At 47.4% G+C, this 14,807-nt stretch overlaps 1 protein-coding gene across 3 annotated transcripts in view; it reads right to left on the reverse strand.

The window, feature by feature from the left end:
- chrna8 (cholinergic receptor, nicotinic, alpha 8) overlaps positions 1–7,186 on the reverse strand; it is a 45,618-nt gene extending 38,432 nt beyond the window's left edge. For 2 of the 3 annotated variants that reach the window (XM_081714271.1, XM_035530147.2), the window contains exon 1: positions 7,023–7,184. In XM_081714271.1, the coding sequence (XP_081570397.1) occupies positions 7,023–7,092 (70 nt within the window). In that variant the 5' untranslated portion in view covers positions 7,093–7,184. Of the gene's footprint in view, positions 1–7,022 lie in introns of all 3 variants that reach the window. The other variant, XM_081714272.1, reaches the window with a different exon arrangement.
- Positions 7,187–14,807: the final 7,621 nt, after the last annotated feature.

Genomic DNA, 14,807 nt, shown 5'->3' on the forward strand with positions numbered 1-14,807 from the left:
GTGCAGCTGACACTATGACACGGTGTACAGACCTACAGAGCACTGGTGCAGCTGACACTATGACACGGTGTACAGACCTACAGAGCACTGGTGCAGCTGACACTATGACACGGTGTACAGACCTACAGAGCACTGGTGCAGCTGACACTATGACACGGTGTACAGACCTACAGAGCACTGGTGCAGCTGACACTATGACACGGTGTACAGACCTACAGAGCACTGGTGCAGCTGACACTATGACACGGTGTACAGACCTACAGAGCACTGGTGCAGCTGACACTATGACACGGTGTACAGACCTACAGAGCACTGGTGCAGCTGACACTATGACACGGTGTACAGACCTACAGAGCACTGGTGCAGCTGACACTATGACACGGTGTACAGACCTACAGAACACTGGTGCAGCTGACACTATGACACGGTGTACAGACCTACAGAGCACTGGTGCAGCTGACACTATGACACGGTGTACAGACCTGCAGAGCACTGGTGCAGCTGACACTATGACACGGTGTACAGACCTACAGAACACTGGTGCAGCTGACACTATGACACGGTGTACAGACCTACAGAGCACTGGTGCAGCTGACACTATGACACGGTGTACAGACCTACAGAGCACTGGTGCAGCTGACACTATGACACGGTGTACAGACCTACAGAGCACTGGTGCAGCTGACACTATGACACGGTGTACAGACCTGCAGAGCACTGGTGGAGCTGACACTATGACACGGTGTACAGACCTGCAGAGCACTGGTGCAGCTGACACTATGACACGGTGTACAGACCTACAGAACACTGGTGCAGCTGACACTATGACACGGTGTACAGACCTACAGAGCACTGGTGCAGCTGACACTATGACACGGTGTACAGACCTGCAGAGCACTGGTGGAGCTGACACTATGACACGGTGTACAGACCTGCAGAGCACTGGTGCAGCTGACACTATGACACGGTGTACAGACCTACAGAACACTGGTGCAGCTGACACTATGACACGGTGTACAGACCTACAGAGCACTGGTGCAGCTGACACTATGACACGGTGTACAGACCTACAGAGCACTGGTGCAGCTGACACTATGACACGGTGTACAGACCTACAGAGCACTGGTGCAGCTGACACTATGACACGGTGTACAGACCTACAGAGCACTGGTGCAGCTGACACTATGACACGGTGTACAGACCTACAGAGCACTGGTGCAGCTGACACTATGACACGGTGTACAGACCTACAGAGCACTGGTGCAGCTGACACTATGACACGGTGTACAGACCTACAGAGCACTGGTGCAGCTGACACTATGACACGGTGTACAGACCTGCAGAACCCTATACATTTGACACAATGTCTGTGTTATGTCACTTAATAGTAAGACATATATGCTGAGCTTACACTCACCAGCCACTTCATTCATGGTCTGTTTTTTACTGTCGATCTCATTTTTTTATTCGACAGCTGTTTGAAGAACAGACAATAGATGAGAAGACTGCTGGTAGTGGTGGGTGGGTTGGTGGTGGGGGGGCAACAGCGTAACCTCCCTCCTCTTCATGAACGCTCTCTTCCTGACCACCCGAGCACACTGGACTGGACATGTTTGGGCGTCGTACTAAAATCTGTAGTGCTACAACATTTCACTCACTCACACCAGCATGACACCCACTACTGTGGCATTAGCATAGTAGTGCGGGTGCCACTTTGAGAACTATACCCACCCAAATAATACCCCATCAACGGTGGTCTCGTGGTAAGGAACTGACCACTGATGAACGGAACAGAACGTGTCTGACAAACCGAGCATGACAAAAGATACCCTGAAAGTGTCTGCTTAGAAAACACACTTAGAAAACAGGTGTAAACTAGCCAGTGACCATAGATAGGTAACGACCAGTGAGTGCGTATTTATGTTTGCCTGGCTGAAACACTGTTCGCACTGCGTGAAACCAATCCAGACTGGGAGGGATTTCAAACCAGACAGTGAGGAAAATGCCCAGCAACCGCGCGACTGAGAAAAATCCATCACGCTCTGAACAGCAAAGGGAGCTCAACAAAGTCTTACAGGTGATGCTGCTCATGGAAAAGCAAACACTCACCCTGCAGGGAACGTGACCTGCAGTTGCTTTAAATCCTAGAAGTGTCAGCAGAAATCTCCTTAAACACCATTTTCTGTGTGAGAAAATCTGTGTGAGAAAACCAGACAGGTGCTCCTCTCCCCAGTAACGTTGCCCAGACAAATTCAAATTCAAATGTATTAATACACTGTTGTAAAAACAACAGCCGCTGTCACAAAGCAGCTTTACACATGTCCGAGTTCAAGCTGCCAGTGAGCAAGCCAAGGGCGACAGTGATGAGGAAAAACACCTTAAAGCATGAGGAAGAAACCTTGAGAGGAACCAAAACTCTTATGGCCGACAGCGGACACTACAATAGCAACGATGTAAATAATAAAGAGCAGAGAGAAAGTAGTGAGAGAGAGATAAAAGATAAAATAAAGAAATAAGGAATGGATGCCGGTTCTGGTTTTCTAGAAGTCCTAGTCTCATTTCAATGGTGTACATGTGCTGGAAACCTATCTTGCATGAAAATGTCTGTCAAGGGCAACGAAGAAGTAGTTGGCTGGGGTGGAGGTGTGGTTCTGGGCTGCAGGGGGCATCAGGGGTGGTGGCAGCTGAGATGGGTTGAGATTCAGTGACATCATGACTATAGGGGTAGGTGTACCTTAGACAGGTGCTCCTCTCCCCAGTAACGTTGCCCACACAGGTGCTCCTCTCCCCTGTAACGTTGCCCAGACAGGTGCTCCTCTCCCCAGTAACGTTGCCCACACAGGTGCTCTTCTCCCCAGTAACGTTGCCCACACAGGTGATCCTCTCCCCAGTAACGTTGCCCAGACAGGTGCTCCTATCCCCTGTAACGTTGCCCACACAGGTGCTCCTCTCCCCAGTAACGGTGCCCACACAGGTGCTCCTCTCCCCAGTAACGCTGCCCACACAGGTGCTCCTCTCCCCAGTAACGCTGCCCACACAGGTGCTCTCATCCCCAGTAACGTTGCCCACACAGGTGCTCCTCTCCCCAGTAACGTTGCCCACACAGGTGCTCTCATCCCCAGTAACGTTGCCCAGACAGGTGCTCCTATCCCCTGTAACGTTGCCCACACAGGTGCTCCTATCCCCAGTAACATTGCCCACACAGGTGCTCCTCTCCCCTGTAACGTTGCCCAGACAGGTGCTCCTCTCCCCAGTAACTCTGCCCACACAGGTGCTCCTCTCCCCAGTAACGCTGCCCACACAGGTGCTCCTCTCCCTAGTAACATTGCCCACACAGGTGCTCCTCTCCCCAGTAACGTTGCCCACACAGGTGCTCCTCTCCCCAGTAACGGTGCCCACACAGGTGCTCCTCTCCCCAGTAACGCTGCCCACACAGGTGCTCCTCTCCCCAGTAACGCTGCCCACACAGGTGCTCTCATCCCCAGTAACGTTGCCCACACAGGTGCTCCTCTCCCCAGTAACGTTGCCCACACAGGTGCTCTCATCCCCAGTAACATTGCCCACACAGGTGCTCTCATCCCCAGTAACGTTGCCCACACAGGTGCTCTCATCCCCAGTAACGCTGCCCACACAGATGCTCCTCTCCCCAGTAACGTTGCCCACACAGGTGCTCTCATCCCCAGCAACGTTGCCCACACAGGTGCTCTTATCCCCAGTAACGCTGCCCACACAGGTGCTCCTCTCCCCAGTAACGCTGCCCACACAGATGCTCCTCTCCCCAGTAACGCTGCCCACACAGGTGCTCTCATCCCCAGTAACGCTGCCCACACAGGTGCTCTCATCCCCAGTAACGCTGCCCACACAGGTGCACTCATCCCCAGTAACGCTGCCCACACAGGTGCTCTCATCCCCAGTAACGCTGCCCACACAGGTGCTCTCATCCCCAGTAACGCTGCCCACACAGGTGCTCTCATCCCCAGTAACGCTGCCCACACAGGTGCTCTCATCCCCAGTAACGCTGCCCACACAGGTGCTCTCATCCCCAGTAACGCTGCCCACACAGGTGCTCTCATCCCCAGTAACGCTGCCCACACAGGTGCTCTCATCCCCAGTAACGCTGCCCACACAGGTGCTCTCATCCCCAGCCCTCAACACCCTCAGGAAACACCCCTCATTCCACACAACTAAACAATAAGCCCTTTTAAGAAAATCCCCAGTGTTGAATTTGTTCCATAAAGTATTTTGGCAATAATAGTGGAGTAATTGTATCACATGCAAGTAAAATTCTACTTTTGAAAGGTTATTTAGAAACGCATGGCTACATTAATTGAAAGGGAGCTCCCAAATGTTCAAGCTGGAACTAAAGATCAAACTGCAAACCTGCGTTGGATTATAGAGAAGACCCATGAATATCAAAAGGATGTGTACGTGTGTTTTATTGACTACAGCAAAGCTTTGGCCTGTGTTGAACACGTCAAGCTGTGGAAATGTCTGAAGGAAATAGGCACCCCAGGACATCTGGTAAAACTAATTCAGTTGCTCCACACAAGACAAGGTTTGGGTTTGAGATCAAGAAAGGCGTGCGACAAGGCTGCATTCTGGCGCCTGTCCTGTTCAATCTGTATGCGGAAACGATTATGAAGAGATGCAATTTGGATGAATCGTCAGTTGGAGTGAAAATTGGTGGATGAAATACCAATAATCTTCCATACGCTGATGACACAACTTTGCTCACAGAAAGCGTAAAAGACTTAAAATATTTCATCCGACTTGTCAAAGAAGAAAGTGAACACATGGGATTGTACCTGAATATCAAGAAAACGAAAGTAATGACGACAACAGGCAATGGTAGAGTCAATGTAAAAATCGACAATGAAGAAATTGAATCAGTTCAAGACTTCATCTTCCTAGCATCCAAGATCAACTGCAGTGGCTAATCAGGGCCAGAAATCAAACAAAGAATTGCACTTGGCTGCAGTGCAATGCAAGGGATTGCAAAGATATGGAAGAGTAAAGAGATTACCATTGCAACAAAAACCCGCATGATCAATGCAATCATATTTCCGATCTCCATGTATGCACGTGAAAGCTGCACCCTGAAAAAGGCAGATAGAAGGAAAATTGATACTTTTGAGCTATGGTGTTGGAGGCGAATGCTGTGCATCTCGTGGATATGGTCACAAGTAGGACGGTTCTAGAGCGCGTCAAACCAAGAACATCATTAGAGGGCAAAATTACCAAGCAGTGGCTCTCTTATTTCGGACATGTCATGCGAGCCAATTCCCTGGAAACATCATTAATGCTTGGCGCTGTTAGTGGGTCCGGAAGAAGAGGATGCCTAAGAACACGTTGGCTAGATACAATCAAGGCTGACATGAATATGCAAATGAAAGAACTGAAAGAAGCTGTTAAAGATAGGAAAGCTTGGAAAATGATGTCTCATAAAGTGCCCGAAAGTCGGGTCCGACTGAACAGATAATCATCGTCATCAGTGTTGAATTAACACCCGCAGAGCTGAATTAAGTTTTACAGTGTTCATTTGAGCCCAGCTGGACTTGTATAAACAAACACTGTCAGCGTCAGTCAACACTGAGTTTTTGCTGTATATTACATCATGTATATACCCCTCCCCCACTCCGGCTAGACAGACTGAACACTAAACATCGTACCCTCATCTGTCCCTACACCAAAAAAGTTGTCCAGCAATAGCACAAAATCTTGCTGATGTGTATATTTTTCGCACTATTGATTATCACAAAAACACGAGCAAATCAGCAAAAGATGAAAGTCGACATACAATGAAGAAGATTGTTATTGATTAAGATATTCCACGGGGTCGCCGAATCAAGGAAAGCTGGCGAACGGACAATAATCGATACTTTAGGAGAGTTTGCAAAGGGAAAGGAATTATCAACGACTTTTTAACCCTCGTCCTCTTACAGGTCGCGGAGCTTAGTTCTCAGGGAGGGACTAAGGCTGTCAACAGCCCTTAACGACCGTGACGACGGCGCTCTAGTCCGCAGTCCCTACTAAAGACTGGACCATGCATGCGCAAATGTCCCGACCTGCGATTAAACAATCGAGAACAATCCTCTGAAATAGAAAACGTCTGCCGCCGGGTAGAGTGACCTTGACATTCAGTGGTATTCAGTATAGCGCTCTGATTCCATATACACCCCCCCCCCCCCCCCCCCCCACCCACCCAGGAGTGAAGTAGCTCCGAGAATGGTGAAGTGAATTCCCCCCATACACTTCCAGTACAGTTATAGGTTGGCAGAACGCGATAGCTGGAAGACAAATGACAAGCACAAGGACTACGGACATCAAAGGAGACACACTCGAGGCATGCGCTTTCGATCTCACGCAGACGGAACGGATGCGCTTTAAGTTAAAGACGATAACGTACTGTCGAGGTAACGACACGAGCAGTCACGACGCAAAAAGCTCCGTTAACTCTTTTCTTGTCGTTTTTCCCGTATTGCTACCAATGCTTATACGGCTTAACGGGCAAGATTTTGGGACCAGGTCCGGTACTTGTTAAAAACGCGTAAGTGCCTGCCAAATGGCAAATAGCACACTAATAAGAGTTAAGCGCGCGCGCGCGCGCACACACACACACACACACACACACACACACACACACACACACACAAACACAAACACACACACACACACACACACACACAGCATCCGCATTTCTAAGGTCTGTGAACTGACCGCGTGTGTTTGGCTCCTGTTTTTAGCGCCAGTTACTAGTTAATTTGTGGACAACTTGACATACTATAACTGTAGAACACAACACATTTAGTCTAACCTCATAACTCCTGAAATGATGTATCTTCATATATCGCATATATCGCTAACCGGTTCCCACTGTGTTGGAATTAAAGCGAATAATGAAAGACAGAGCAAGACATGAAGATATAGGCTTCATATATATATATATATATATATATATATATATATATATATATATATATATATATATATATATATATATATATATATATATATTTACGTACCCCTTATACAGAATGACATCCATACAAAAACAGCGACGTATAGAATTCCAAGGAATCTTCGATTCTGCATTTTCTTTGTGACAGTTTGTCACAGCCCTCGCGCCGAGTAAACTTCAAACTATGAGCATCCGAACTGCACGAGGAGGCGGGATCGCTCCGTGCACATCCTCTCTCGCTTTCTCTCTTTCTCTCACCCATGCACGCACAGGCGCCGTCACACAATCCTGTGCTCTTAAGCGTGCTTCAGCCCTCCCTGGCCCATGAACTTCGTTATTATTCGGCTTCACCGATCAGCCAGTAACACTTTATATGTTTCGTCAATATATAAACAAAGTAATCATTTGAAAGGGGGGAAAGAAATGCTCTACTAGTGAATATCCGAAAGCAGAAAGAAGAAGCCATCCAAACACAGCCATCCGAAACACAACCGTGCGTTATCGCCTGGTTTGGCGTAATTAGATTATTGGCACCCTTCATGGCTGTAGGCATGTAACTTTAAGGGACAAGTTTATGTCCCAAAGTCCAGTCAATTCCACACAGATTATTCTTAGACTTTGCCAAGAAATGTATACTGTTTGTAAGTGATCGTTGTCTCAGTTCAGTGCTGTGAATGCATAAGGAATCTCTCGTATTATTTTAGAGATAACCCATGGAACCATTCAAAAATTCTGTAAACTTCGCCGACCTGGGTTTGAGCGCTCGCTGGCGCGTGTTTCTAAATATAAAAAATGCGAAACTAAAATGCAAACGACTCGTGATGTATTGAATTAGTATATTTATTACATTACGGGACGCAGTAAGAAAATAGCGACCATTTGAGCACGCTTAAAAAAAATTTCAGTTCTTAGATTCTGTATCTTTATCATTACTAGCTGTTCTTTTTGTCCTTTTTTAAACTGACATTTAACGTGCACCAAATTGAATGTACCGCAATGCGATGAGGCGTCACGAGCTGTAGTGTACAGTGGTGCGCCGGTAATCCATTGCTGTGAATCCGAATTTAAGAAGAAGTCCGGGGCGTCGCTTCCATGCCACCTCCGTATTTCTGTCTTTGCATCACACACACTCGCGTGCACGTCGCGCGCACACACACACACACATACACACACACACACGTGCTCGCGCGCGCACGAGTTCTGAGCGCGGGTAAGGTCTAACGCGTTCTGGCCCAGTGTGCGTCGGCTCCTCTCAGCGTGCTGGTGGCTGGTTCCACAGGCTTAGTCGCAGCAAAGAATGTCAGGTCAAGACATATGAGAAAGAAAAAGAAACCTTGAGCTTTAATAAATGTGCACAGGAGTAGAACATGAGAGCAAAGATACGACACAACAGCTAAACGCAAACGCGTTCTAGTTACAGTCTCTCCCAAATAACTGAACATTGGTAGCAGAGACATTCCACCACTCTGTAGACCTGTTTGTTGTGTCTTTAATGAAAACCTCGGTGTCAGTTAACGCTATCTTGGTAATTTGGTGAATACAGGCTATGTGTTCCAAACACACAAAAAAGGAGATAAGGAGAGTAATTAGTGTTTTCTGTTCCATGAATAGATGGAGGGGATTCCAAATACAGACTCATATTACGACGACCCCTGAGAAGCGCCTATAATATCGATATCTCATATCTCATGTGTCATCTTTTTCATCAATGTACAGCAAAGCCAGTAAGTTAATTGTTTGTTGGTGTGTGTGTGTGTGTGTGTGTGTGTGTGTGTGTGTGTGTGTGTGTGTGTGTGTGTGTGTGTGTGTAAAGAAGATTGGATGGTTATCTCATATCCAAAGCACACTAAAGAAAGAAAAGAACAAAGAAATCATGCATGAAAGAAAGACATTTTCACACGTGATGCACCTTTCAAATATTAAATACCTCTCCTTTCATTTTTAAAGACCTATTATACCCGAGTTTACCAGACAGAGTACTCAGAATAGCTACTATGTGTTTGTAACGGGTTCTGCTGTGCAGTTCGCCCGTGAACCTTTGCTAATAAAAACCACCAGCAGGATGACAAAAACATGTATAAAGTGCAAGATTAAACCAGAATAAGTTTATTTAGAGATAACCTAAAGTAACATTTCTATGGGGACACTTTAACGAGATTAGTTTTTGCAGTACCGTGATGCACCACTAGCAGGCAGCGTGGGGTTTCAAGTTGAGGGTAGGCCTGACCTTGTGAAATTTACACTTCACATTGAGAAAATACATCGATCATGTACAGTATCCTGTTGTCATTTAACCGAAAACTTATATAAATTGCATGTTGTTTGTAGGTAAGGCCAGAGACTCAAAATCTGACAGATGCCCTCATTTTGCATTGGATGAAGTATTTTGATTATGGGCTCCCTCAAAGTACAGTACTTTGCCATGGGGCTGATATGGAAAAGCATTCATCTTTCTTTTAAAGAAAAACTGTCAAAAACATAGTTTCAAAGTTCTCTCACAACAACCAGAGCTGAATCATAAATTGTGTTCTATGAGAATAGCTTTGCTTATTTGTTCATAGGAGTAGGCCGTTCAAGATATTCGAATTTTAAATTTGATATCTGATTTGTTTTTTACCTTCAGACTGAAGCTCAAAGATATTTGTTGTTAGTTACCAAAAATAAACACCACACCATGACAGGTAGTGTGTGTGTGTGTGTGTGTGTGTCTGTGTGTTTCAAGTTTCAAGTTTCAAGTTTCAAGTTTCAAGTTTGGTTTATTTGTCACATACATAGTCATACACAGTACAACCCGCAGTGAAATGGTGGAGAGTGCTCTGTCCAAACTGAGGAAGAGAACCAGGGGTGCATAGAGAAAAAAATATATATACAGATAAATATATATATTCTATGTATGTACAGAATATATTAACAATGTATGTACAATATATGTATATTATGATTATCTACACAATGTACAATGTATATGGTTGAGTATATATGTACACAATCTACAGAATGTACAGATCCATTGTATAGTACCATATCTACAGTTGTTGTAACAGGTTAATTGAGTATAAATCTAAAATCTATATATACAGATGTACAGATATACAGTCATGTTACGTGGTGGTGGTCCCCACAGTTTATCAGTTTCCCTGATTCAGGGCCCGAATGGCCTGTGGGAAGAAGCTCCTCTTCAGCCTCTCTGTCTTGGCCTTCAGGGAGCGGAAGCGCCTCCCTGACCTCAACAGAGAGAAGAGTCTATTGTTGGGATGGGTGGGGTCCTTCACAATTTTCCTGGCCTTGGTTTGGCACCGCTTGTAGTAGGTGGTCTGCAGGTCAGGAAGTTCCGAGTGAGTGATGCGCTCTGCTGAACGCACTACCCTTTGGAGTGCTTGTCTGTCCTGCTTGGTGCTATTTCCAAACCAGACTGTGATGTTCCCCGTGAGGATGCTCTCGATAGTGCAGGTGTAGAAGTTCCGCAGTACCTTGGAGGGCAGTCTGAAGTCCCTTAGGCGTCTGAGGTGGTAAAGACGCTGACGAGCCTTCTTTGCCAGGGAGCTGGTATGGCGGGACCAGGACAGGTCCTGCGAGATGTGAACACCAAGGTACCTGAAACTATCTACTCTCTCCACCGTAGTTCCACTGATCCTCACAGGTTGGTAGTGCCGCTCCTGCTTCTTGCTGCAATCCACGATCAGCTCCTTTGTCTTACTGACGTTTAGGAGGAGATTATTTTCCTGGCACCAGTTTTCCAGGTGTTTAATCTCCTCCAGGTAGGCCCTCTCGTCGTTGTCCGAGATCAGACCCACGACAACGGTGTCATCAGCAAACTTGACAATGATGTTAGAGCTGGAAGTGGCTGTGCAGTCGTAGGTGTACAGTGAGTAGAGCAGGGGGCTTAGGACACAACCCTGAGGAGCTCCAGTGCTGAGGGTGAGGGTGGATGAGGCGCAGTTGCCCACCCGTACTGATTGTGGTCTGTCTGTTAGGAAGTTGGAGATCCAGTCGCACAGGGATGTATGCAGTCCTAGATCTCCCAACTTAGTAGTGAGTAGGGAGGGAATGATAGTGTTAAATGCTGAACTGTAGTCGACAAATAGCATTTTAACATAATTTCCCCTCCCTTCGTCCAGGTGAGTCAGTGTAGTGTGGAGCAGATGTGCAATCGCATCGTCAGTGGAGCGGTTGTGGCGGTATGCAAACTGCAGTGGGTCCATGGAGGCTGGCAGTGAAGATGTGATGAAGTCTCTGACTAGCTTTTCAAAGCACTTCATCACGACTGATGTGAGGGCGACAGGGCTGTAGTCATTGAGGTCGGAGGGTCGAGGTTTCTTCGGGACGGGGACGATGGTGGATCGCTAGAAGCTGGACGGGACGATACCGAGCGTCAGGGAGAGATTCAAGATGTCGGTGAATACCGGGGCTAGCTGATCTGCGCAGGCTTTGAGGACCCTCCCGCAGATACTGTCTGGTCCCATCGCCTTCCTGGTATTCACCCTTTTAAACACTCTCCTCACGTCACTCTCCGTGATGATGAGAGGGCGCTGTTCTATGGTGGGCCCTGCGCATGTGCCATTGGCTGCGCCGATAGTGCCATTTGCACTAGCGCCGTTAGCATTGGCGCTGTTAGCACTAGCGCCGTTAGCATTGGCGCTGTTAGCACTAGAGCCGTTGGCATTTGTGCTGCTAGCATTAGCGCTGCTAGATGTAGCCTCGAAGCGAGCAAAGAATGTATTCAGCTTGTTCGCCAGAGACTCATCCGCACTCATCAGTCCGGAGGGTGGGCTCCTGTAGTCCGTGATCATCCGTAGTCTCTGCCACAGGGATCTAGAGCCACTCTGCTGGAACTGTGTCTCTAGTTTCTTCCCGTAGCGCCGCTTCGCCTCCCTCACCGCCCTGCGCACTCCGTATGCTGCGGACTTGTACTCGTCCATGTTCCCGCTGATGATCCCCCCATTGTAGGCAGCAGTTCGAGAGTTCAGAGCCTCGCGGATGGTTCTGTCCACCCAGGGCTTCTGGTTGGAAAACTTCTTGATGGTGATTCTTGGGATCGTGTCGTCCACCAGTTTCCCAATAAATCCTACTACTGCCTCCGTGTACTCGCTGACATCATCAGTGCTGCGCCGGAACATGTCCCAGTCCGCGTCATCCAGAGCGTCCTGCAGAGCGGCCACCGATTGGTCTGTCCAGCGCGCGACCTCCCTCTGAACCGGAAATTCCCGTTTCAGCCGTTGTTTATATTTTGGTAGGAGGAAGATAGCGGCGTGGTCCGACTTACCAAACGGTGGATGAGCTAGTGCCTTATAGCTGTCCTTGTATGGGGTGTAGCAGTGGTCTAGTGTCCTATTTCCCCTGGTGGGGAAGGTTACGTGCTGGTAAAGGTTGGGCACCGCACGCTTGAGGTTAGCGCTGTTGAAATCCCCAACCACAATAAGTGCAGCGTCCCGGTGCTGTGCCTGAAACTGTGTGAGAGCCTCATGAAGTTCACACAGTGCAGTGTCCATGTTAGCCTGAGGTGGGATGTACACGGTGTTGATGATGACCGAAATGAACTCCCGGGGAAGGTAGAAGGGACGAAGCTTGAGGGTGAGCAGCTCCAGGTTGGGTGAGCAGGAGCAGGCGAGAGTAACAACGTTGGCATTGTTGCACCAGCTGTTGTTTACCATCACACACACTCCGCCGCCTCTCGACTTCCCCGAATCTGCCGTCCTGTCCATGCGGTGAACCGAGAAGAACTCGGCCGGCTGGATAGCGTGGTTTGGTACCGCTGGGTTCAGCCACGACTCGGTGAAGCAGAGGAGATTGCAATCCCGAATGTCCCTCTGGAACTTTATCCTGGCCCGGAGGTCATCGAGCTTGTTATCCAGAGACTGGACGTTGGCTAGCAGGATGCTGGGTAAGGGAGCTCGGTGTGCCTGAGCCCTCAGCCTGTTCCTGACGCCGGCTCGCTTCCCTCGAGGCCTTTTCCTCGCGCCGCGTCTTCTGTTTTCCCTCAGGATCTCCGTCGGCCATCTTGGGTCCGGGGTTACAGACGGCTTGAGGTGAGTGCTATGTAGATTAAGAGAAATAAGGGCGTCTCTGCTGTACGAGATACGCGCCGTGGTGTGTAGAGAAGGGCTGCGGAGAAATCAGGGGTAGCGGGAAGAGCGAAAAAAGTGCCAGGTGTGGACGGAGCAGTTGTGACGGCAGCCGACCTCACCGGCGCCATCTTGTTGTGTGTGTGTGTGTGTGTGTGTGCATAGGCGCACGTTAACACAGACTGACATAATGTCCACTTCTGTTAACTGAACGTGTTCCTTACTACACACGGCCATGGCCTTGCTCTTTCCCTGCTGCCATGGAGCTGGTGTACCTAACAGGAAGCGACACGGCCGGAACTGCTTATCCGTGACCGGCCGAGGACTTTGGTGGCTAACGGCTTTAGCTCGTCAAAACCGGTAACGATTCCAATCGAGCCATTTCGAAAAGCCGCGTGCTGAAATATCATTTATCATGCGAGAGCAATTAAACCAAAATTGCGGTTCAGTAATATCCTTTTTAAAAAAATAATCATATATGCATTGCAAATGGTCTTTCTCTGGTCAAATCTGTCCAGAAGCCTTCGATCAGCGTTGACGTTTATGTAATGGGACAGTGATGAAAGACTTGTAGAGAAATCCAATCAAGGATGAGAATTTGCTCCAGGCAAAAAGCGCATTTTTGCATTCATCTAGACCTGATTTGAATTCTGCTGCTCAGTGCTCCAATCACGTCCAGTCGCCCCCAATCACGTCCAATCAAAACGTCACAGAGGTTGTTTGTGCCATTGTGACAGTGTCTAAAGTAAATTCACCAGTGATTGGACTGGATGGTCTCTCACAAACCAGGATGGCAAGGGAAGTGTCTAGTCACGGACGGTAGGCCTGGTCCAATTGTCCTCCTCAGAGGAATTTGTTCATTTATTGTGTTTGTTTGTTTATATATATATATATATATATATATATATATATATATATATATATATATATATATATATATATATATATATAATGAGAGGCTTTTTTCGCACATTTGACGTATTTCGGCGTCAAGTCTTGCCTTGAGCGAAGAATATCAAGAATAAAACGATTTTTGCACTGGTGCTAATGGAAATGGGAAAAAAAATGCTGTTTAAAGTCACTCTGTCCCCTGCTGTTCATCCTGCTACAGTGGCATCGGCTTTCCAGTTTATAGTACCTCGGCAATGCAGTTTTGTCTTTATGTTGATGATTAGCATAATAATGTACGTGTGCATACGTTGGTTAGGAAATCTGTTGATGTGTTGTAAGGTGCCATACTTTCTAAAGATAAGTGTATATGCCTACCACGACCTAGCCTAAGGTATCTGTTACTGAATTATATAATAGAGAAATTAAGTCCGACTCCCCGCTTTCTGCAGCTGTCGCTTTTATTTAATAGTGTCATGTATTCACGATTCACTAAAATCCTCAAAGAAACATTTAAATCACCGCTCGCGCCTCTTATTTGACTCAGGAAAACGTCAGAGAGGAAAAATGCGTTATCATTTTCATTGTAGAAATTAAGATTACCTTGTTTTTTTTGTTTTTTTTTAAGGGAGTCAAGTCAAACTCAGTGACTTGCGGCTCAAGATATTCATTCATTCGGAAACCCTCGCCCTCGAGAGGCGCCGCGCGTGCCTCTCTAAGCGCCCTTCCCGCAGCGGTAGAGCACGCGCCGCTGGCGTCATCTTCTCTGTGAGCAATTTGCGGAGTCCTGCTGATCGCAGCAGTCTACTCAAATGAAGATTTTACATACCGCAAATTTTACATTTCCATGTGTGAGGCTATGTAAATGTACATGTAAACTGCAGAATTACATGTAACAT

The sequence above is a fragment of the Electrophorus electricus genome, chromosome 5 (genome assembly GCF_041902795.1).
Source record: "Electrophorus electricus isolate QZ-2024a chromosome 5, ASM4190279v1, whole genome shotgun sequence".
NCBI classification, from domain to species: Eukaryota; Metazoa; Chordata; class Actinopteri; order Gymnotiformes; family Gymnotidae; genus Electrophorus; species Electrophorus electricus.